The sequence below is a fragment of the Heteronotia binoei genome, chromosome 14 (assembly GCF_032191835.1).
Source record: "Heteronotia binoei isolate CCM8104 ecotype False Entrance Well chromosome 14, APGP_CSIRO_Hbin_v1, whole genome shotgun sequence".
Taxonomy (NCBI): domain Eukaryota; kingdom Metazoa; phylum Chordata; class Lepidosauria; order Squamata; family Gekkonidae; genus Heteronotia; species Heteronotia binoei.
The window spans coordinates 64,848,654-64,871,466 of record NC_083236.1 but is presented as its reverse complement, the minus strand read 5'-3'; the positions used below and the strand labels follow the sequence as shown (position 1 = coordinate 64,871,466).

The 22,813-nt window shown below is 49.5% G+C and overlaps 1 protein-coding gene across 1 annotated transcript in view; it reads right to left on the bottom strand.

Moving 5' to 3' along the window:
• Positions 1–16,721: 16,721 nt before the first annotated feature.
• LOC132582634 (dual specificity protein phosphatase 22-A-like) overlaps positions 16,722–22,813 on the bottom strand; it is a 57,364-nt gene continuing 51,272 nt past the window's right edge. Inside the window, exon 7 of the mRNA XM_060254299.1 lies at positions 16,722–16,919. Within this exon, the coding sequence (XP_060110282.1) occupies positions 16,722–16,919 (198 nt within the window). The remainder of the gene's footprint in view (positions 16,920–22,813) is intronic.

The window sequence follows — 22,813 nt, the reverse complement described above, 5'->3', positions numbered from 1 at the left end:
GAAGGCTTCAGACTGCTCAGTGGAGTGGCAGGCTGGAGGGACAGCATTTTCTACACCTTTATCATAATCCCATTTCTGCATCTACCGGGTGGCAACACATAAGGAAAAGCCTATCCCGATTCCCAGACAGCTGGGAGTCTCACATGCAGCTGCTGAAGTGAGAACTTTCTTCACCCTTTAAAGACTTGAGTTACAATCATTTAGCTCTGGGGTGTCAAACATGCGACCCAGGGGCTGAATCAGGATCCCAGAGGGCTCCTATCAGGCCCCCGAGCAACTGGCTGTCATTTGCTTCCTTCTCCCTCGTTTCCTTCTGCATCGCAGCTTGCTTTGCCAGGCTTGCTCAATCGCACAGGAGCTACAGAGCAAAGCCTCTGTTTTCTCCATGGGCTGAGGCTCCTGCCTTGGGGAGGAAGGGGGGAGGCAGAGCTTGCTTTGCCAGGCTCTCTCAATCACACCGCAGAGCTATTAAGCCAAGCCTCTCTTTCTCCTTTTGGCTAAAGATCCTCCCCCTCCCCCCCCCCCCGGTCCCCTGCAGAAGGAAGGAAAGAGCCAGAGCTTCCTTTACCCACTTCCCTGGATCCCATGGGAAAGATACAAATAAAGCACCTTTAAGACCAATGAGTGTAAATGTTTTAAGCATGTTTTAAGTTTTTTTTAAAAAAATTCTTTAATTGTGTGTGTCTGTGTCCTTTATAAAGTTTATATCTCTGCTATCTTAAATCGGTACACTTGTGGCCCGGCCTGACACGGTCTCATTGATGTCAGATCTGGCCCTCATAACAAATGAGTTGGACACCCCTGGGCTAAACCCCCAGACTGAAATCGCATGTAAAAGTCCGGGACGTCTGAAACCTTACAAATCAGCCTCCTTGCTCAACCGTCAGTCCGTTCAGAAACTCAGTTCAAAGACACCTCTTTGTTTTTCCTGCTGGCACGAGAAAAGAACAACCGCTGCGTACAAAACCCACCATAAAAATATATACAAAATCATTCTTAAAGTCTATATTAATTTCAAATAATACCAAATACACAGTATATCAAAAAGTTTCACAAAAGGAAAGGATCCACGGTATATCGATGTCCAGAGAATGTCCAGTCCTTCTCCTTTCTTGTTTAATCCTGCATGGTATCCAAATCCCTTAGAAATCCTGACTCCAAAGGCGATGTTCCCTTACGTGCCCGTCAACTTGGGTCACGTTTCGCATACAGCGCTTCCTCGAAGAGCCCATCTGCTCCATTTTTCTTTTGGACATCAACTAAGACCGCTTGATCAAACTTCCAATAGGCTAGCGCTCAAAGGAAGCATTGTGTGCGAAACGTAATCCAAGTTGACAGGCACGTAAAGGGAACATCCCCTTTAGAGCCAGGATTTCTAAGGGATTCGGATACCACGCAAGGAGAACGGAGAAAGACTGGACATTCTCTGGGCATTGATATACCGTGGATCCTTTCCTTTTGTGAAACTTTTGATAGAATGTGTATTCGATATTATTTGAAATTAATATAGACTTCCAAACAAGGTTTGGAACACTTTCCCTATGAAGAAAGGTTAAAACACTTGGGGCTCTTTAGCTTGGAGAAACGACTGCGGGGTGGCATGATAGAGGTTTACAAGATAATGCATGGGATGGAGAAAGTAGAGAAAGAAGTACTTTTCTCCCTTTCTCACAATACAAGAACTCGTGGGCATTCGATGAAATTGCTGAGCGGTCAGGTTAAAACGGATAAAAGGAAGTCCTTCTTCACCCAAAGGGTGATTAACATGTGGAATTCACTGCCACAGGAGGTGGCGGCGGCTACAAGCATAGCCAGCTTTGAGAGGGGATTGGATAAAAATATGGAGCAGAGGTCCATCAGTGGCTATTAGCCACAGCATATATGTGTGTGTGTGTGTGTATGTATATGTGTGTGTGTGTATTGGCCACTGTATTGTGGTATTGTGTGGTATTGGCCACTGTATGACACAGCGTGTTGGACTGGGTGGGCCATTGACCTGATCCAACATGGCTTCTCTTATGTTCTTAAGAATTATTTTGCATATATTTTTATGGTGGGTTTTGTACGCAGTGGTGGTTGTTTTCTGCTACAGACTGTTTTTCCACTTTTGTATGGGGCACCAGAAAAGAGCAGAAGATTGCTTCGAGCGGCCCGTGTGAATTCAGTCCACCTTGCAAGAACTCTGTAGGTGTGGTGACGCCCACGGAGCGATACCAGATTAGAATACTCCACATTATTTGCTCGGGGGGGAAACTTCAGGCAGAACATGAAGCAGCTCTGAGTCACCCAGACTTCAGTGAAAATGCCTCGTGTTTCCTTGAATTCATCACGACCTCTTAACCTGCTAGGCACTGGAAACTGAACAGTTGGGTTGTTCAAGTTCCCCGATTATTGAAAGCCCCGTTGTTTTCTATGAATCTTGTTTCTAAGTAGAGATGCCTTAGGAACATTTCTTACACGCTTAGAAGAAATAGCCTCTCTCATTTGAGCGTGGTAGTCCTTTTGCTCTTGTTGCTCCGAGAATGAAACCCAGGAAAGTGTGTGTGTATAAAGTGCTGCCAAGTTGCAATTGACTTAATGGTGACCCCTAGCCTGGGGCTTTCGAGGCAAGTGGGAAGCCGAGGTGGTTTGCCTTCCTCTGCAGAGTCTTCCTTGGTGGTCTCCCATCCAAGTACCAACCCCAGCAAGGAGCTTCCAAGGCAAGTGAGAAGCAGAGGAGGTTTATTGTTGCCTTTCTCTGCAGAGTCTTCCTTGGTGGTCTCCCATCCAAGCACTGGTCCCAGCAAGGAGCTTTCAAGGCCAGTGAGAAGTAGAGGTGGTTTGCCTTCCTCTGCAGAGTCTTCCTTGGTGGTCTCCCATCCAAGCACTGGCCCCAGCAAGGAGCTTTCAAGGCCAGTGAGAAGTAGAGGTGGTTTATTGTTGCCTTTCTCTGCAGAGTCTTCCTTGGTGGTCTCCCATCCAAGCACTGGCCCCAGCAAGGAGCTTTCAAGGCCAGTGAGAAGTAGAGGTGGTTTGCCTTCCTCTGCAGAGTCTTCCTTGGTGGTCTCCCATCCAAGCACTGACCCCAGCAGGGGGTCTGAAGGCAAGAGAGAAGCAGAGGTGTTTAGCCACAGCCTTCCTTTGCAGAGCCTTCCTTGGTGGTCTTCCATCCAAGTACCAGCCCCAACAACGGGCTTTCAAGGCAAGTGAGAAGCAAAGATAGTTGGCCATTGCTTTCCTCTGCAGAGCCTTCCTTGGTGGTTTCCCATACAAGTACCAACCCCAGCAAGGTTCTTTCAAGGCCAGAGAGAAGCAGAGGTGGTTTACCATTGCCTTCCTCTGCATAGTTTTCCTTGGCGGTCTCCCATCCAAGTACTGACCTCAGCAAGGGGCTTTCAAGGCAAGTGAGAAGCAGAGGTGGTTTGTCGTTGCCTTTCTCTGCAGAGCCTTCCTTGGTGGTCTTCCATCCAAGTACCAACCCCAGCAAGGAACTTTCAAGGCAAGTGAGACACAGAGGTGGTTTGTCGTTGCCTTCCTCTGCATAGCTTTCCTTGGTGGTCTCCCATTCAAGAGCTGACCCCAGCAAGGGGCTTTCAAGGCAAGTGGGAAGCAGAGGTGGTTTGTTGTTTCCTTCCTCTGCAGAGTCTTCCTTGGTGGTCTCCCATCCAAGTACCCACCCTGCTGAGCTTCCAAGATCTAACGAGACTGAGCTGTACCATCCTGCCTTCCCCCCTCTGGGAAAGCTTGCAGTACAGTAAATTTGCTACTCTTTCAGGGAGTCAGAAGACTCTTCTTGTTTTTACTTGTCGTTCTGAGATCGTCGTAACAGGGAAAGTGATGGCTGTGACATTCTGTCGATTTCCTGTGGGAACTGATTTTTTTGTTGTATACTGGTATTAGTATCAAGGGGTGTCCTGCATATTTGATGTTCACCTCTGATCTTCCAAACTAGGAGTTGACCATCGAAAGATGCAACTTGCAAGCAAAGGGAACTGTGTGGTCTCGTGCAGGAGTGGCCGAACTGTGGCTCGGGAGCCGCACGTGGTTCATTCACACATATTCTGCGGCTCCTGGAGATCCAGAAGGCCAGATCTAGCGGGGGAGGGGGGTGCTTGCCCCTTGTGCCTTCAGGGGGGGGCACCAAATTGGGTATGGAGTCCATTGTGTTCTATGGGACTATAATCCCAGATGTTGTTATCTGCTTAGAAACTGGCATGTCTTTAATGGTTGCTTGTGCATGGCTCTGTCAGTGTATTGAGTCCTCCGTCCACAGCGTGACAGAAGAATGAAGCAGCAGGTGGATCTACAGTGACAGCATCTGACAGGTCAGGTCTGATCAACCTTGGGAGTGAGCCGGTTCTGGCTGGACTGTTACCAGGAGAAAGCACCTGCTGAAGTCAGCAACTGTATGGCCTGCCGTGATTGGCTGAGCTGTATATATAAGGACTACTGTGCCAGACAGAATTTCTCTCAGTCGAGAGTTGGTTCCTGGCGTAGCACTTTGTCACTCAGTTTAATGTTATTCACCGCACTAGTTGTATTGTATATGGTTTGTAAATACACTACTTTTATACTAGGTGCTGGTGTGTGGCTCAACTTCTTCCCAGAGACTACTCTTAAGCAGTTCTCTGTTTTGCACTCTGCACATGCACCACCAATAGGCTCATGACCTTCAAATTCTGGCTCTGAACCGGGGAGCTATATCTCTCAAATGCTCTCTGCATTTAATTGGTCAAATTGGTCAGCACATATTGAGAGAAAAATCAAAGCAATGGGTTTATCCCTAGAACTATTGTCCATGCCGTCCTTCACCACCGCAGTCCAACAAATTAAAAACAGGTTGCTAGATATTGAGTGCCAAGACCTATACAGTCTGGCTAAGAAAACTTGTTCCCCACTGAGTTTTGAGATCTCTCTTAGTACTGGGAAAATGGCCTCATCTCTATCCGTCTTGCAGGTGCCCCAGCAGCGTAGAGCTTTTTGGTGTAGTGGTTAAGTGTGCGGACTCTTATCTGGGAGAACCGGGTTTGATTCCCCACTCCTCCTCTTGCACCTGCTGGGATGGCCTTGGGTCAGCCATAGCTCTGGCAGAGGTTGTCCTTGAAAGGGCAGCTGCTGTGAGAGCCCTCTCCAGCCCCACCCACCTCACAGGGTGTCTGTTGTGGGGGAGGAAGGGAAAGGAGATTGTGAGCCGCTCTGAGACTCTTCGGAGTGGAGGGCGGGATATAAATCCAATATCTTCATCTACCTCACAAGGTGTCTGTTGTGGGGGAGGAAGGGAAAGGAGATTGTGAGCCGCTCTGAGACTCTTCGGAGTGGAGGGCGGGATATAAATCCAATATTTTCATCTACCTCACAAGGTGTCTGTTGTGGGGGAGGAAGGGAAAGGAGATTGTGAGCCGCTCTGAGACTCTTCGGAGTGGAGGGCGGGATATAAATCCAATATCTTCATCTACCTCACAGGGTGTCTGTTGTGGGGGAGGAAGGGAAAGGAGATTGTGAGCCGCTCTGAGACTCTTCGGAGTGGAGGGCGGGATATAAATCCAATATCTTCATCTACCTCACAGGGTGTCTGTTGTGGGGGAGGAAGGGAAAGGAGATTGTGAGCCGCTCTGAGACTCTTTGGAGTGGAGGGCGGGATATAAATCCAATATCTTCATCTCCCTCACAGGGTGTCTGTTGTGGGGGAGGAAGGGAAAGGAGATTGTGAGCCGCTCTGAGACTCTTCGGAGTGGAGGGCGGGATATAAATCCAATATCTTCATCTACCTCACAGGGTGTCTGTTGTGGGGGAGGAAGGGAAAGAAGATTGTGAGCCGCTCTGAGACTCTTCGGAGTGGAGGGCGGGATATAAATCCAATATCTTCATTTACCTCACAGGGTGTCTGTTGTGGGGGAGGAAGGGAAAGGAGATTGTGAGCCGCTCTGAGACTCTTCGGAGTGGAGGGCGGGATATAAATCCAATATCTTCATCTACCTCACAGGGTGTCTGTTGTGGGGGAGGAAGGGAAAGGAGATTGTGAGCCGCTCTGAGACTCTTTGGAGTGGAGGGCGGGATATAAATCCAATATCTTCATCTCCCTCACAGGGTGTCTGTTGTGGGGGAGGAAGGGAAAGGAGATTGTGAGCCGCTCTGAGACTCTTCGGAGTGGAGGGCGGGATATAAATCCAATATCTTCATCTACCTCACAGGGTGTCTGTTGTGGGGGAGGAAGGGAAAGAAGATTGTGAGCCGCTCTGAGACTCTTCGGAGTGGAGGGCGGGATATAAATCCAATATCTTCTTCTTCTTCTTTTCCCCCTGCCAGATGCAACATCATGCCCTCTGAGAAAGTGGCTAATGTCTTCATCTAGTGTCACTGAGAAAGTTTCTGTATTCTGTTTTAAAGGCACGCCAGAGGATCTCATAGAAATAGTTTGTGTTGATGCTTTTCCTGATGCATATGTATGCAATCGTTCCGTTTTAGCTTTTTTTTTTTTTAATTGCTCTGATATCTATATCTATATTTTTATGCCAATAAAGGCTAACTTGACTTGACTATGGGACCATAAGATAGAATGGCCAATAAGGGGGCGCCATTTTTTTAATTTCCGCCCCCCCCCCCCTCAAAAAAGATGTCGCTCTGGTGCTGTGCAGGAGGATCTCATGGCAGGCTTACCCTCAAGCATTCTTGGTGTCAGGCTGTGTATGAGTGCTGACCCATAGGTAGGCAAGCTCTTTTCCTCCACCACAGAGGTCACCTGGAGGCCTAGAGCTGGGAAAGAGAGCGCAAGAGCCGAGGGAGCTACTTGGGAGGAGGGATGGAATTTAAGAGGGCGGCGCGGTGTCCCCCCTCAGTTTCACAGCTCTTGTAGGAGGTATATCTACTAACCTTGGCGTCAAGGCAAAGAGAGATGCATAATGACGCAGATAGTGGCCAGTGATTTATATGGTATGTGTGTGTTTCTTTCTTCCACGGGTGCCAAAAAGTAATTCCCTAACCTTTCCCTATGCTGGTCTCCTAGGGACTGTTATTCCCAACTTTTTTTTTTTTTTAAGTCTCCTTCTAGCATGGTTGTGTTGTACATTTTTAAAAAATCTTTCTGTGCAAATTAAGTATTAAGAGTTCTAATCAAGATATGTGTGCAGTATTTGTTCATGTCTCGCGGCTCTCAAACATCCAATGTTTATTCTGCTTCGGCGGGGAGGGCGGGATATAAATCAAATAAAGTATAAAGTATTCTGTGTGACTCTTACATTAAGCATATTTGGCCACCCCTAGCCTAGACGGTACCCCTAGCCTAGAGGGTACCATGCCAGATGAGGAGCTGGGAGACACAGGTTCGAATCTCCACTCTGCCGTGGCAACTTGGTGGTGGACTTTGGGCTAGTCACACACTCTCAGCCTAGCCTAACAAAATGGAGGAAAGAAGAATGATGTAAGCTGCTTTGGGGGTCCCCGCTGGGGAGACAGGAGAAGTGTGTTGCACGTGTTGCTGTTTTAACTAGATGTTCATTCATCATGTATTTCAACTACATTTTTAGCTGTGTAGGGTAATAGTTTGTAAAGCACCTTGGGCAGTGTGGAATGTGAGATAGAAACATTTTAAATCGGGGTGTCAAACATGCGGCCAAGGGGCTGAATCAGGCCCTCCGAGGGCTCCTATCAGGCCTCTGAGCAACTGACTGTCATCTGCTTCCGTCTCCCTCTCTCTCACTTCCTTCTGCATCACTGCTTGCTTTGCCAGGCTTCCTCAATCGCACAGGAGCTACAGAGCAAAGCCTCTGTTTTCTCCATTGGGGAGGAAGGGGGGGAGGAGGAGAGCTATGCTTTCTCAGGCTCTCTCAATCGCACAGCAGAGCTACTGAGCCAAGAATCTCTTCTTTCTGTTGGCTAAGTTTCCTCCCGCTCCTGGTCCCCTGAGGAAGGAAGGAAAGACCAGGGCTTCGTTTGCCCAGTTCCCTGGATTGCATGGGAGAGGTACAAAGAAAGCACCTTTAAAAGTGCTAATGCTTTAAGCATGTTTTAAGGTGGTTTTTTTTAATTAAATTGTGTTTGTGTCTTTTATAAAGTTTATATCTCTGCTACCTCGCATTACATTTTATGACACCCATGGCCCGGCCCAGATTTATGTCAAATCCAGCCCTCATAACAAATGAGATCAGCACCCCTGTTTTAAATCAGGGCTTTTTTTGAGCAGGAATGCAGTTCCGGCTGGCTTGGTGTCAGGGGGTGCGGCCTTATCTGCAAATGAGTTCCTGCTGGACTTTTTCCACAAAAAAAGCCTTACGTGAAGCAATGGTGATGTCAGGAGGTGTGGCCTAATATGCAAATGAGTCCCTGCTGGGCTTTTTGTACGAAAAAAGTCCTGTTTTAAATGAATAAAACGTAAAGGGCCCTGTTTTCAGCATGGTGCCGTTCTGTGGCCTCCGGTTGCCGGCCGCAGCTACTGCAAAGGCAATCTCTGCTTGTCACGTTATCTTCTACATCTATAACTTCCCATTCCTACCAGAAGCAGCCTTCTTCTCTTTCCAGCGCAGAAGATTTTTTTTTCTCTTGTTGGCTTCCTGTGCCGTTGACCAAGTAACCAGACACCCTGTCTGGGACTTTGCTTAACTTCCTCCCCTGTCCATTTTGTTTAACAGCAGAATTCGCAATTGCTGCTCATGTTTGTGGCAGGTCCACCAACCTTCCCAGGGCCAGAGGTTATTGGCACCGTCTCCCAGTTGCTTTAGGGGTGAGCTGCGTGACCAAATTTGAGATAGGCTTGCCAATCCCCAGTAGGGGACTTTGCTCATTGGACTTATACATTTTTAATACTCTTGTATGTTTTGGATGCTTATGCACTCTTAAAATAGATACAATTTTTTGCATTTTGTATTAAGTGTTTGGTATTTTTGGCACGGTTGTTTTTGGATATCTTAATCCCCAGGTGGGGGCAGTTTGGGGGTTCTCCCCCCCACTTCAGGGTCATCAGAAAGTGGGGAGGGGATGGAAATGTCTCCTGGGCACTCCATTATTCCCTATGGAGACTGATTACCATAGGGAATTATGGAGAATTGATACTCCATGGGTATGTGGAGCTCTGGGATATGTGGGGCTCTGGGGGTATGTGGGGCTCTGGGGGACTGTTTTTTAGGGTAGAGACACCAAATTTGCAGCATAGCAACCAGTGCCTCTCCCCAAAATACCCCCCAAGTTTCAAAAGGATTGGACCAAGGAGTCCAATTCTATGAGCCCCAAAAGTAGGTGCCCCATCCTTCATTCTTTCCAAGGGAGGGAAGGCATTTAAAAGGTATGCTGTCCCTTTAAACGTGATGCCAGAACTCCCTTTGGAATTCAATTATTCTTGTCACACCCTTGCTCCTGGCTCCACCCTCAAAGTCTCCTGACTCCACCCACAAAGTACGCAGATATTTCTTGATATGGACATGGCAACCCTACTTTAAGAAGTCAATACAGCGGTTCAGAGGGGGCACAGTACTCCACCCCGCACCCATTTTGATCTGATTTTTTCAGTCTGCTGTGATGAATTTCTTACTGCTATATTGACTGTTTCCACGGCTGTTTTGTAGCAGGGACTCCTTTAAGAGAACATAAGAACATAAGAGAAGCCATGTTGGGTCAGGCCAATGGCCCATCCAGTCCAACACTCTGTGTCACACAGTGGCCAAATATATACACACATACACACACTGTGGCTAATAGCCACTGATGGACCTCTGCTCCATATTTTTATCTAACCCCCTCTTAAAGTTGGCTATGCTTGTAGCCGCCACCACCTCCTGTATCAGTGAATTCCACATGTTAATCACCCTTTGGGTGAAGAAGTACTTCCTTCTATCCGTTTTAACCTGACTGCTCAGCAATTTCATTGAATGCCCACGAGTTCTTGTATTGTGAGAATACAATACTCTACTTTCTCCATCCCATGCATAATCTTGTAAACCTCTATCATGTCACCCCGCAGTCGACGTTTCTCCAAACTAAAGAGCCCCAAGCGTTTTAACCTTTCTTCATAGGGAAAGTGTTCAAAACCTTTAATTATTCTAGTCGCCCTTTTCTGCGCTTTTTCCAATGCTATAATATCCTTTTTGAGGTGCAGAGACCAGAATTGTGCACAGTATTCCAAATGAGACTGCACCATCAATTTATACAGGGGCATAATGATACTGGCTGATTTGTTTTCAATTCCCTTCCTAATAATTTCCAGCATGGCGTTGACCTTTTTTATTGCAATCGCACACTGTCTTGACATTTTCAGTGAGTTATCTACCACGACCCCAAGATCTCTCTCTTGGTCAGTCTCTGCCAGTTCACAACCCATCAACTTGTATTTGTAGCTGGGATTCTTGGCCCCAATGTGCATTACTTTGCACATGGCCACATTGAACCTCATCTGCCACGTTGACACCCACTCACCCAGCCTCAGTAGATCCCTTTGAGTGCCTCACAATCCTCTCTGGTTCTCACCACCCTGAACAATTTTGTGTCATCTGCAAACTTGGCCACTTCACTGCTTACTCCCAACTCCAAATCATTTATGAACAAGTTAAAGAGCATGGGATCCAGTACTGAGCCCTGTGGCACCCCACTGCTTACCGTCCTCCACTGCGAAGACTGCCCATTTATACTCACTCTCTGCTTCCTATTAATTAGCCAGTTTTTTATCCACAAGAGGACCTGTCCTTTTACTCGATGACTCTCGAGCTTACTAAGGAGCCTTTGATGAGGAACTTTATCAAAACTTTTCAGGAAGTCAAGGTAAACAACATCTATTGGGTCTCCTTTGTCCACATATTTGTTCACCCCCTCAAAGAAATGTAACAGGTTAGTGAGGCAAGATCTTCCCTTACAGAACCCATGCTGAGTCTTCTTCAATAACTTGTGTTCATCAGTGTGCCTACTCATTTTGTCCTTGATAATAGTTTCTACCAACTTACCCGGTATTGAAGTCAAACTGACTGGCCTTTGCATATTAGGCCACACCCCCTGCTTTAGCCACTCCTCCAAGAGCTTCCAGGGCTCTTCGTACAGGGCCTGCTGTAAGCTCCGGGAGGATTGGCTGCATCAGAGGGGTATGGCCTAATATACAAAGGAGTTCCTGCTACAAAAATAAAGCCCTGGTACGGTTATCAGGTTCTTTTAATTGCCGCTTTTAAGGGATTCAGGTTGTAACGAGTTTGACTTGACTCTTCTGCCTTCTGTCTTTTAGACCTTTAGTTCTTGCTGCTTTAGTCTGTTTCAAATTCACTACAGGTAGGTAGCCATATTCCCTCTAAGGCAGTGGTCCCCAACCTTTTTGGCACCAGGGACCAGTTTTGTGGAAGACAATTTTTCCATAGGCTGGGGGGGGGGCAGGACGCAATGGTTTTGGGATAACGCAATTGTGCACTTTATTAGTTTGGTGTGGTGGTTAAGTGTGCGGACTCTTAGCTGGGAGAACCGGGTTTGATTCCCCACTCCTCCACTGGCAGCTGGTGGAATGGCCTTGGGTCAGCTATAGCTTTTATAGGAGTGGTCCTTGAAAGGGCAGCTCCTAGGAGAGCTCTCTAAGCCCTCACAGAGTGTCTGTTGTGGGGGGGGGGAAGGTAAAGGAGATTGTGAGCCTCTCTGAGACTCTGAAATTTGGAGTGGACAGCAGGATATAAATGCAATGTAATTGTCGTCTTCTTCTTCTTCCTACATTGTAATATATAATTATACAACTCACGGCCCAGTTGCTAACAGGCCACAGACCAGTACTGGTCCACGGCCAGGGGGGGTTGGGGAACCCTGATCTAAGTGCAGAGTCTTGTGAGCAAAAATTCTACTTCGTGAGCTACTGGCATTGAAGTTGTGAGCTGCTGCGCAAATGAGTGTGCTCTGGGGCCATCCTTCCTGAGCAAAGTCAAAAACGTGTGAGCTGGAGGCTAAAGATCTGTAAGCTAGCTCACGCTAACTCAGCTTAGAGGGAATGCTGGTAGGTAGGCGCTTGCCCTGACTTGGATGGCCCAGGCTGGCCCAGTCTCATCAGATCTCAGAAGCTAAGTAGGGTCAGCGCAGACTAGTTATTTGGATGGGAGACCAGCAAGGAAGGCCAGGGTTACTATGCATCTCTTGCATTGAAAACCGGGACTTTTCTTTTTTGTAGCAGGGACTCCTTTGCATATTAGGCCACCCCCCCTCCCCAATATAGCCAGTCCTCCAAGAGCTTACAGTAGGCACTGAAAGAAGTGCCCTGGAAGCTCTCAGGAGATTGGCTACATAAGAGGGGTGTGGCCTAATAGGCAAAGGAGTTCCTGCTGCAGAAAAAGCCCTGTTGAAAACGATTAGGGTTGCCAATCCCCAGGTGGGGGCAGGGGATCCCCTGGTTTGGAGGCCCTCCCCCCCCCCTTCAGGGTCGTCAGAAAGCAGGGGGAGGGGAGGGAAGTGTCTGCTGGGAACTCTGTTATTCCCTATGGAGATTTGTTCCCATAGAAAATCATGGAGAATTGATCTGCGGGGCTCTGGGGGGGGCTGTTTTTTGAGATAGAGGCACCAAATTTTCAGTACAGCATCTAGTGCCTCTCCCCAAAATATCCCCCAGGTTTCAAAACGATTTGACCAGGGGGTCCAATTCTATGAGCCCCAAAAGAAGGTGCCCCTATCCTTCATTATTTCCTATGGAAGGAAGGCATTGAAAAGGTGTGCCGTCTGATACCTCATGAGGTGGGTAGGGCTGAGAGAAACTGCCCTTTCAAGGACAAATCCTATAAGAGCTATGGCTGACCCAAGGCCATTCCAGCAGCCGCAAGTGGAGGAGCAGGGAATCAAACCCGGTTCTCCCAGATAAGAGTCCGCACACTTAAACCACTACACTAAACTGGCTCTTTCAACCACCCTTTCAAGGACAACCTCTGCCCGAGCTATGGCTGACCCAAGGCCATTCCAGCAGGTGCAAGTGGAGGAGTGGGGAATCAAACCCAGTTCTCCCAGATAAGAGAGCTCTGGCTGACTCAAGGCCATTCCAGCAGCTGCAAGGGGAGGAGTGGGGAATCAAACCCGGTTCTCCCAGATAAGAGTGCTCTGGCTGACCCAAGGCCATTCCAGCAGGTGCAAGTGGAGGAGTGGGGAATCAAACCCAGTTCTCCCAGATAAGAGTGCTCTGGCTGACCCAAGGCCATCCCAGCAGGTGCAAGTGGAGGAGTGGGGAATCAAACCCAGTTCTCCCAGATAAGAGAGCTCTGGCTGACTCAAGGCCATTCCAGCAGCTGCAAGGGGAGGAGTGGGGAATCAAACCCAGTTCTCCCAGATAAGAGTGCTCTGGCTGACCCAAGGCCATTCCAGCAGGTGCAAGTGGAGGAGTGGGGAATCAAACCCAGTTCTCCCAGATAAGAGAGCTCTGGCTGACTCAAGGCCATTCCAGCAGCTGCAAGGGGAGGAGTGGGGAATCATAAGAACATAAGAGAAGCCATGTTGGATCAGGCCAACGGCCCATCAAGTCCAACACTCTGTGTCACACAGTGGCAAAAATTTTTTATATACACACATACACTGTGGCTAATAGCCACTGATGGACCTGTGCTCCATATTTTTATCTAAACCCCTCTTGAAGGTGGCTATACTTGTGGCCGCCACTACCTCCTGTGGCAGTGAATTCCACATGTTAATCACCCTTTGGGTGAAGAAGTACTTCCTTTTATCCATTTTTACCTTTCTGCTCATTAATTTCATCGAATGCACACGAGTTCTTGTATTGTGAGAAAGGGAGAAAAGTACTTCTTTCTCTACTTTCTCCATCCCATGCATTATCTTGTAAACCTCTATCATGTCACCCCGCAGTCGACGTTTCTCCAAGCTAAAGAGTCCCAAGCGTTTCAACCTTTCTTCATAGGGAAAGTGCTCCAGCCCTTTAATCATTCTAGTTGCCCTTCTCTGGACTTTCTCCAATGCTATAATATCCTTTTTGAGGTGCGGCGACCAGAACTGCACACAGTACTCCAAATGAGACCGCACCATCGATTTATACAGGGGCATTATGATACTGGCTGATTTGTTTTCAATTCCCTTCTTAATAATTCCCAGCATGGCGTTGGCCTTTTTTATTGCAAACGCACACTGTCTTGACATTTTCAGTGAGTTATCTACCACGACCCCAAGATCTCTCTTGGTCAGTCTCTGCCAGTTCACACCCCATCAACTTGGGGTGTGAACTGGCAGAGACTGACCAAGAGAGAGATCTTGGGATCGTGGTAGATTACTTACTGAAAATGTCAAGACAGTGTGCGTCTGCAATAAAAAAGGCCAGCAGGAATCAAACCCGGTTCTCCCAGATAAGAGTGCTCTGGCTGACTCAAGGCCATTCCAGCAGCTGCAAGGGGAGGAGTGGGGAATCAAACCCGGTTCTCCCAGATAAGAGTGCTCTGGCTGACCCAAGGCCATTCCAGCAGGTGCAAGGGGAGGAGCGGGGAATCAAACCCGGTTCTCCCAGATAAGAGTGCTCTGGCTGACCCAAGGCCATTCCAGCAGGTGCAAGTGGAGGAGTGGGGAATCAAACCCAGTTCTCCCAGATAAGAGAGCTCTGGCTGACTCAAGGCCATTCCAGCAGCTGCAAGGGGAGGAGCGGGGAATCAAACCCGGTTCTCCCAGATAAGAGTGCTCTGGCTGACCCAAGGCCATTCCAGCAGGTGCAAGGGGAGGAGTGGGGAATCAAACCCAGTTCTCCCAGATAAGAGCTCTGGCTGACTCAAGGCCATTCCAGCAGCTGCAAGGGGAGGAGTGGGGAATCAAACCCAGTTCTCCCAGATAAGAGTGCTCTGGCTGACCCAAGGCCATTCCAGCAGGTGCAAGTGGAGGAGTGGGGAATCAAACCCAGTTCTCCCAGATAAGAGAGCTCTGGCTGACCCAAGGCCATTCCAGCAGGTGCAAGTGGAGGAGTGGGGAATCAAACCCAGTTCTCCCAGATAAGAGAGCTCTGGCTGACTCAAGGCCATTCCAGCAGCTGCAAGGGGAGGAGTGGGGAATCAAACCCAGTTCTCCCAGATAAGAGTGCTCTGGCTGACCCAAGGCCATTCCAGCAGGTGCAAGTGGAGGAGTGGGGAATCAAACCCAGTTCTCCCAGATAAGAGAGCTCTGGCTGACCCAAGGCCATTCCAGCAGCTGCAAGGGGAGGAGTGGGGAATCAAACCCGGATAAGATAAGAGTCCACACACTTCACCACTACGCCAAAGAACAATAACAGGAGGAGGAGGTTGGCTTTAAACCCCACCCTTCACTACCCTAAGGAGTCCTGGGGCAGTTTACAATCTCTTTCCCTTTCTCTCCCTCTCCCCACAACAGACACCCTGCGAGGGAGGTGGAGCTGAGAGTGCTGTGAGAGAACTGGGACTGACCCAAGGTCACCCAGCTGGCTGCATGCAGAGGAGTGAGGGACCAAACCTGGTTCTCTGGATTAGAGTCTGCCACTCTTAACCACCACACCACGCTGGCTTTAAAATCCAAGGACCGAAGCCCTCCAGAGGGGTACCCATGAGCAGCTGCTGCCCCTTGAGAGCCAGTTTGGTGTAGTGGTTAAGTGTCCGGATTCTTATCTGGGAGAACCGGGTCAGATTCCCCGCTCCTCCACTTGCACCTGCTGGAATGGCCTTGGGTCAGCCAGAGCTCTCGCAGAGTTGTCCTTGAAAGGGCAGCTTCTGGGAGAGTTCCCTCAGCCCCTCTCACCTCACAGGGTGTCTGTTGTGGGGGAAGAAGGTATAGGAGATTGTAGGAGATATAGGAGAGCCAGTTTGGTGTAGTGGTTAAGTGCGCGGACTCTTATCTGGGAGATCCGGGTTTGATTCCCCACTCCTCCACTTGCACCTGCTGGAATGGTCTTGGGTCAGCCAGAGCTCTCGCAGAGTTATCCTTCAAAGGGCAGCTTCTGGGAGAGCTCTCTCAGCCCCACCCACCTCACAGGGTGTCTGTTGTGGGGGAAGAAGATTTAGGAGATTGTAGGAGATATAGGAGAGCCAGTTTGGTGTAGTGGTCAAGTGTGCAGACTCTTATCTGGGAGATCTGGGTTTGATTCCCCACTCCTCCACTTGCACCTGCTGGAATGGCCTTGGGTCAGCCAGAGCTCTCGCAGAGTTGTCCTTGAAAGGGCAGCTTCTGAGAGAGTTCTCTCAGCCCCATTCACCTCACAGGGTGTCTGTTGTGGGGGGAGAAGGTATAGGAGATTGTAGGAGATGTAGGAGAGCCAGTTTGGTGTAGCGGTTAAGTGCGCGGACTCTTATCTGGGAGATCCGTGTTTGATTCCCCACTCCTCCACTTGCACCTGCTGGAATGGTCTTGGGTCAGCCAGAGGTCTCGCAGAGTTGTCCTTGAAATGGAAGCTTCTGCGAGAGCTTGAAGGCTCAACCGAGGTGTGAAGGCTCAACCAGGGTAGTCTCCGTCTTCTCAACTTGCAAGGGGCCAGACGTCTAGCAGCGGAGACTCGCCCTCCTCGGCCAGGCCCAAGGCTGGTTCAGCTTCGCTGCTTGACTTTGGAAATCACCCGAGTGGCCTCAAAGGAGAAGGTGCCATCTGACCGCACGGCCTGCCACATCAGAGTCCCTGGAAGTCCCGTGAGCGCTTTGCAAATCTGTGGCGGAGCTGGGAGGAGAGAGAGGCCGACTCTAACCATTCGACCTGCTGGTTGCAACCGTACCTTCCGAAGCAGCTAACCTCCTTCCAGCAGAGATCCAGTTGCAAAGTTTCTCCTCCAAGAGAGGAGCCCTGTGGAGTTCCCTCTAACAGCCCTGAGGTCCTCCTAAGGCAAGCTCTTGCTATCTGTTCGTCCAGCGGCTAGCGTAGGCGTTGTGCGAGAGAGGGCTAGAGGCGCTCGCGGAATCGATCCAGTTACTTTCTCGGCGTCCGACTTGCTGCTCTTTCATTTTCTCTTCGTGCTGGGAAAGTAAACGCTGCAGCTCCTCTTGGTCATCCGACGGGTTCTTGCCGTATTCCTGCCGGATCCAGGCTCGGTACTGGCAAAACAAAAGCCCGGAGGAGCCATGAATGGGAGAGATCAAAGATACAAAGCATACCAAGTGGGGCAGTGCATATGCGAAAATGGGCCCAGTTTAGGCTTCCCAATCCCCAGGACCCAGAGGGGGATCCCCCATTTTACAGGCTTCCCCCCTCCCCCAGCCAACTGGCCGGCGGGGGAAGCCCCACCCCCACAGCCATCATGCACCTCCATGAACGATTCCCATAGGGAATGATGGGGAATTGATCTGTGGGTATCGGGGGCTCTGGGGGGCTCTTTTTTGAGATAGGGGCACCAAATTTTCAGTATAGCATCTAGTGCCTCTCCCCAAAATACCTCCCAAGTTTCAAAAAGATTGGACCACAGGGTCCAATTCTATGAGCCCCAAAAGAAGGTGCCCCTATCCTTCATTATTTCCTATGGAAGGAAGACATTTAAAAAGATGTGCAGTCCCTTTAAATGCGATGGCCAGAACTCCCTTGAAGTTCAATTATGCTTGTCACACCCTTGCTCTTGGCTCCGCCCCAATGTCTCCTGGCTCCACCCCCAAAGTCCCCAGATATTTCTTGAATTGGACTTGGCAACCCTAGCCCAGTTGGACATATGCACATCTGGGCTCTTGAGAGCCAGTTTGGTGTAGTAGTTAAGTGCGCAGACTAGGGTTGCCAATCCCCAGGTGGGGGCAGGGGATCCCCCGGTTTGGAGGCCCTCCCCCCGCTTCAGGGTTATCAGAAAGTGGGAGGGGGGACAGAAATGTCTGCTGGGCACTCCCATTATTCCCTATGGAGACTTATTCCCATAGGAAATAATGGATAATTGATCCGCGGGTATCTGGGGCTCTGGGGGGGCTGTTTTTTGGGGTAGAGACAGCACCACATTTTCAGTATAGCATCTAGTGCCTCTCCCCAAAATACCCCCCAAGTTTCAAGAAGATTGAACCAGGGGGTCCACCCCAAAGAAGGTGCCCCCTTCTTCATTCTTTCCATTGGAGGGAAGGCATTTAAAAGGTGTGCGGTCCCTTTCAATGTGATGGCCAGAACTCCCTTTGGGGTTCAATGATGCTTGTCACACCCTTGCTCCTGGCTCCACCCCCAAAGTCTCCTGGCTCCACCCCCAAAGTCCCCAGATATTTGTTGAATTGGACTTGGCAACCCTAGCACAGATTCTTATCTGGGAGAACCAGGTTTGATTCCCCACTCCTCCACTTGCAGCTGCTGGCATGGCCTTGGGTCAGCCACCGCTCTTGCAGAGTTGTCCTTGAAAGGGCAGCTGCTGGGAGAGCTCTCTCAGCCCCACCTACCTCACAGGGTGTTTGTTGTGGGTGGTGGTGGGGAGTTAAAGGAGACTGTGACTGCTCTGAGACTCTGACACCAATTCCCCACTAGCCTTACGCCACTCTCCCGCTCCTCTTGTCCGCGGGGCTTCAGTCAGATTTCACACTACCTCCCCCGGGGGCTGCAACTCGCCTCGCCTCTTTCTCGCAGCAAACAAGAGCCTCTAAAAAACAGTTTCTGTTTGCCGCGCGAAAAAGGCAAAGCGAGTTGCAGCCCCAGTGTGAAATCCGACTGAAGCCCCACGGAGAAGAGGAGCGTGAGAGCGCCGTAAGGCTAGTGGGGAATCGGCCCAAGATTCAGAGTATAGGGCGGGATATATAAAGCCAATATCATCTTCTTGCGATTGCGATACAAGAATGACCATGGGGGATTGCAAACAGCCTTTGCCCTGCACAGTTGGTGCTTGTACGCTCTGGTCAGCAAGTTAGCTGGATCACTCTGCAAGTGGTGAAGTTTGTTCCCCACCACCCCCGTTTCCCTTGATTTTTCATCAAGTGTAAAAGTGTGGTAAGCTTTTTCACACCGCTTCCTAGGACAACACCAGCAACCAGCTTACCGAGCAAAGGCATGCGCACTCTGTTACGTTTGCAACTGCCGCGAAGTCGCAACCAGGGCCTCCTTTTGGGCAGCAGCTCACGGGAGCGGAACTCCAGAACCTCTAAACCAGGGGTCCTCAAACTACGGCCCGCGGGCCAGATGCGGCCCGCTGAGGACGTTTATGCGGCCCGCCGGGTTATGGCAAAATCAGACTGGAAGTGACGTTCGACCTAAACTCACGTTAGCAATGCACACTTCCGGCACTGGGCTGAGGCGGCGGAGACAGAGTGTGAGGTGATACCGAGGTGAGTTCCCAGGCCGGGGTGTGTGGTGTGGGGAAGGGAGAGAGATGCAGAAGACGGAGAACTGACGGCCCGCGGCCTTTGGCGGGGGAGGGCGGGATATAAAAATAAATTTGACTTGACTTGACTTGACTTGTACAGTAACAGCAGTCCGGCCCTCCAACAGTCTGAGGGACAGTGAACTGGCCCCCTATTTAAAAAGTTTGAGGACCCCTGCTCTAAACTTTACTGTGCTCTTTATGTCTTACCCCTCCCCACCCCCACAAAAAACCCTTGCTTCTGGGCTCCATTGTTCAAACCCCCTGTGAGGGTTTTGCTGAACTCTTAAGATTGGACAAACTTTCTAATATCCCCCCCCCACCACAAAAAAATGGGGAAATAACCAAAAAGCTTGATTAGGATTATTATATACCAGGGATGGCCAAATTGTGGCTCTTTCACACAAATTGTGCGGCTCTTGAAGCCCCCACCACGCCTGCCAGCCAGCTTGGAGAAGGCATTTGTCTCTTTAAATCACTTCCCCAAGCCGAGCCAGCTGGCAGCTTGGAGAATGCATTTAAAGTTAAAGTTGCTTTCTTTCCACTCCTCCCTCCCTCCCTTCCAACATCTGATGTTTTGCGGTTCTCAAGTCTTGTGGTTCTCAAACATCTGACATTTATTCTATGTGGCTCTTGCATTAAGCAAGTTTGGCCATCCCTGTTATATACATTTGGAAGAGGCTGCGTTTATAAATGCATAGTCATGGTTGCCTGGCTTGGATCTGATTCGATCTATTTGTATGTGATTAAAAAAAAAATCCATGGTGTGAACCCACCTAAAAAACCATGTGAGCCAGTAGAATGAGGAAATCAGGAACATTCAGTCCACTGTGGGTTTTTTCTTTTTCTCCTGCCAGAATCTTTCTCCCCTATTCGTAGCAGCTGACATGGTCCCTTGAGTGGCCATACTCTGATCATACATCCTCTCGAGGGTACAGAGAGACTCCCACGAACTTGCAGGGGACTTTCCAATGGAAATTTCTGATGGTGATAGATGCCCCACTCCCTCGCAGGTTATAACACCCATTCACCGTTTGCTTTGAATCAAGAAAGCAGGCAATATTTCGTTTCAGGGCAGGGGTGACGGACCGTTCAGCTGCAAACTCGAAAGGAAGTTTGAATTTCCTTTTGAGAAAAGAAACCAAACCAACAACCTGAGCCAGAAATCCCAAAAGAAGGCAAGTGAGGGGACTCAGCATGCCTGACGGAGACAGCGGACTGGCCTGGCTTTCTCTCCCTGCTTGATAGTTTTAGTAAAATCAAAAGCTTTTCAAAAACCTGGTTTCCCCCTGGAATTCTTGAGATGTGTCTGCTTTCTCCACAAACACAGCTTGTGGCGGGGGGTGGGGGTGGGGATAACGTTTTGGAATAAACTGCTACAAGAGGTCTAGAATGTTACACAACAGTGTCCATGCAAGATACATTTTGCCAGTAAAGCCTGAACAGAGTGAGGGATGCAAAAGCCAGTAAAGCCTGAACAGAGTGAGGGATGCAAAAGCCATTTGCGGGAGAGAAGGAGTAGGTGGGGGTTACTTAACTCTATCCTGACTGCTTCCCTCCATTCACACCAGGGTTGCCTTAAGGGAAGAACCCTACATGAAACTATATGTGAACTGTTGTATTTTAAAAGTTCTTCCTTAGCACTTGCTTTTGGGTGTTTGCATCAGGGTATGTTTGTTCAAATATTTCATATGCAAGAGTGTTATTTAGTAATTATGTATTTTTTTTCCTAATATTTGGTATTGTGAATTACTGTTGAGGCTGGTTAGCACGGAACCCTTTGGGCTTTTTTCCAGTCACTCTTTATCATGTTTCTCTGTTTGGTTTACACACAATCCCCAGATGGGGGCAGGGGATCCCCTGGTTTGGAGACCCTCCCCCCCGCTTCAGGGTTATCAGAAAGCGGGGGGAGGGGAGGGAAATGTCTGCTGGGCACTGCATTATTCCCTATGGAGACCGATTCCCATAGGGTATAATGGAGAATTGATCTGCGGGCATCGGTGGCTCTGGGGGAGGGGGCTGTTTTATGAGGTAGAGGCACCAAATTTTCAGCAGAACATCCAGTGCCTTTCCCCAAAATACTCTCCACGTTTCAAAAAGATTGGACTAGGGGGTTCGATTCTTTGAGCCCCCAAAGAAGGTGCCCCTGTCCTTCATTATTTCCAATGGAAGGAAGGCATTTAAAAGGTGTGCGGTCCCTTTAAGTGTGATGGCCAGAACTCGCTTTGGAGTTCAATGACGCTTGTCACAACCTTGCTCCTGGCTCCACCCCCAAAGTCTCCTGGCTCCAACCCCAAAGTCCCCAGATATGTTCTAAATTGGACTTGGCAAAAAGAAGCCATGACAGTTTAAAAAAAACAAAAACCCTTAGGTGCAGAGCTATATCCTTAATATGTTCACACATTGACTGCCTGAGCACTCCTCCCTGTGTGGTCGCCGTCTGGAAAAGTCACACGCCTGGTGCCCAAATCAAATGCATTTGCATGGACAGAACTCCTGTTGTAAGCGGGTCAAATCCCCGGCCTCAGTTATTTTGCAATCTGTTGGCCGTTTGACTCCAAAAGGCCTTCCTGCAGCTCGTTGATGAGCAGGCGCCGGTGGATCACATGGCGAAGAGCTCTCTTTCCCACCTTCCTCTCCTCTACTCCCCAACATGGAGAATGCCTTTATAGTTTAAAAGAAAACACAAAACCCCTTCCTAAGAAGGAAGTTATCCTGAGAATTCCTTCTTCTACTGCCTTCATAGTTTAAAAGAAAACACAAAACCCCTTCTTAAGAAGGAAGTTAATCTGAAAGGGCACCCAGCCCGGCCCACACAACTCCGTCAGTAACCTTTTCAGAAACCAGCTTCTGCCATTTTCAGCTGGGTTCCACAGACCATCCAATGACTTCCTCTGGGTGTGCTAAGAGGAAAACCATGGGACACATGAACATAGAACACAAAGAACACATGAAGTTGACTTAGAGTCAGGGCTTTTTTTGTAGCAGGAACTCCTTTGCATATTAGGCCACACACCCCTGATGTACCCAATCCTCCAAGAACTAACAGTAGGCCCCGTAAGAAGATAGGGCTGCCAAGTTCCGGGACTGACTCGCAGTGATGTTATCATGCTGGTGACGTTGCACACCAGTCACTCTAGGAGTGTCTGGGGAAACTCTATGGTTTTCCTGGATGCTCTAGCAATTTGGGAGGTAAAACTCTATGGTACAGTGGTACCCTACTGTTTTCCCTCCCAAATAGGGTTGCCAAGTCCAACTCCAGAAATATCTGGGGACTTTGGGGGTGGAGCCAGGAGACACTGGGATGGAGCTAGGGGGGAGGGGGGAAACGGCACCGGGGAGCGTGGCGAGCCGCCCCGTCTCGGAGCGGGCGACGCCGCTGCGCAGCTTCCGCCTCTTCTCCGCTCGCAGTGGCTGCTCCTCCGAGATGGGCTCAGGCTGGGCCCATCTCAGAGGAGCAGCTGTGGTGAAATCGGAGGGGGGGTGGTGGAGGCGGGCCGGGGGTGTGGCGAGCCACGAGTCCGGGTCCCAGAAGGGCCCGGATTCGTGACTCGCCATGCTCCTGGCCTGCCTCCGCCCTCCCCTTCTCTGGTTTTGCCTCGGAGGCGGGACGGGTGATGCTGCTGTGCAGCTGCTGCGTCTTCTCCGCTCGCCGTGGCTGCTCCTCTAAGATGGGCTCAG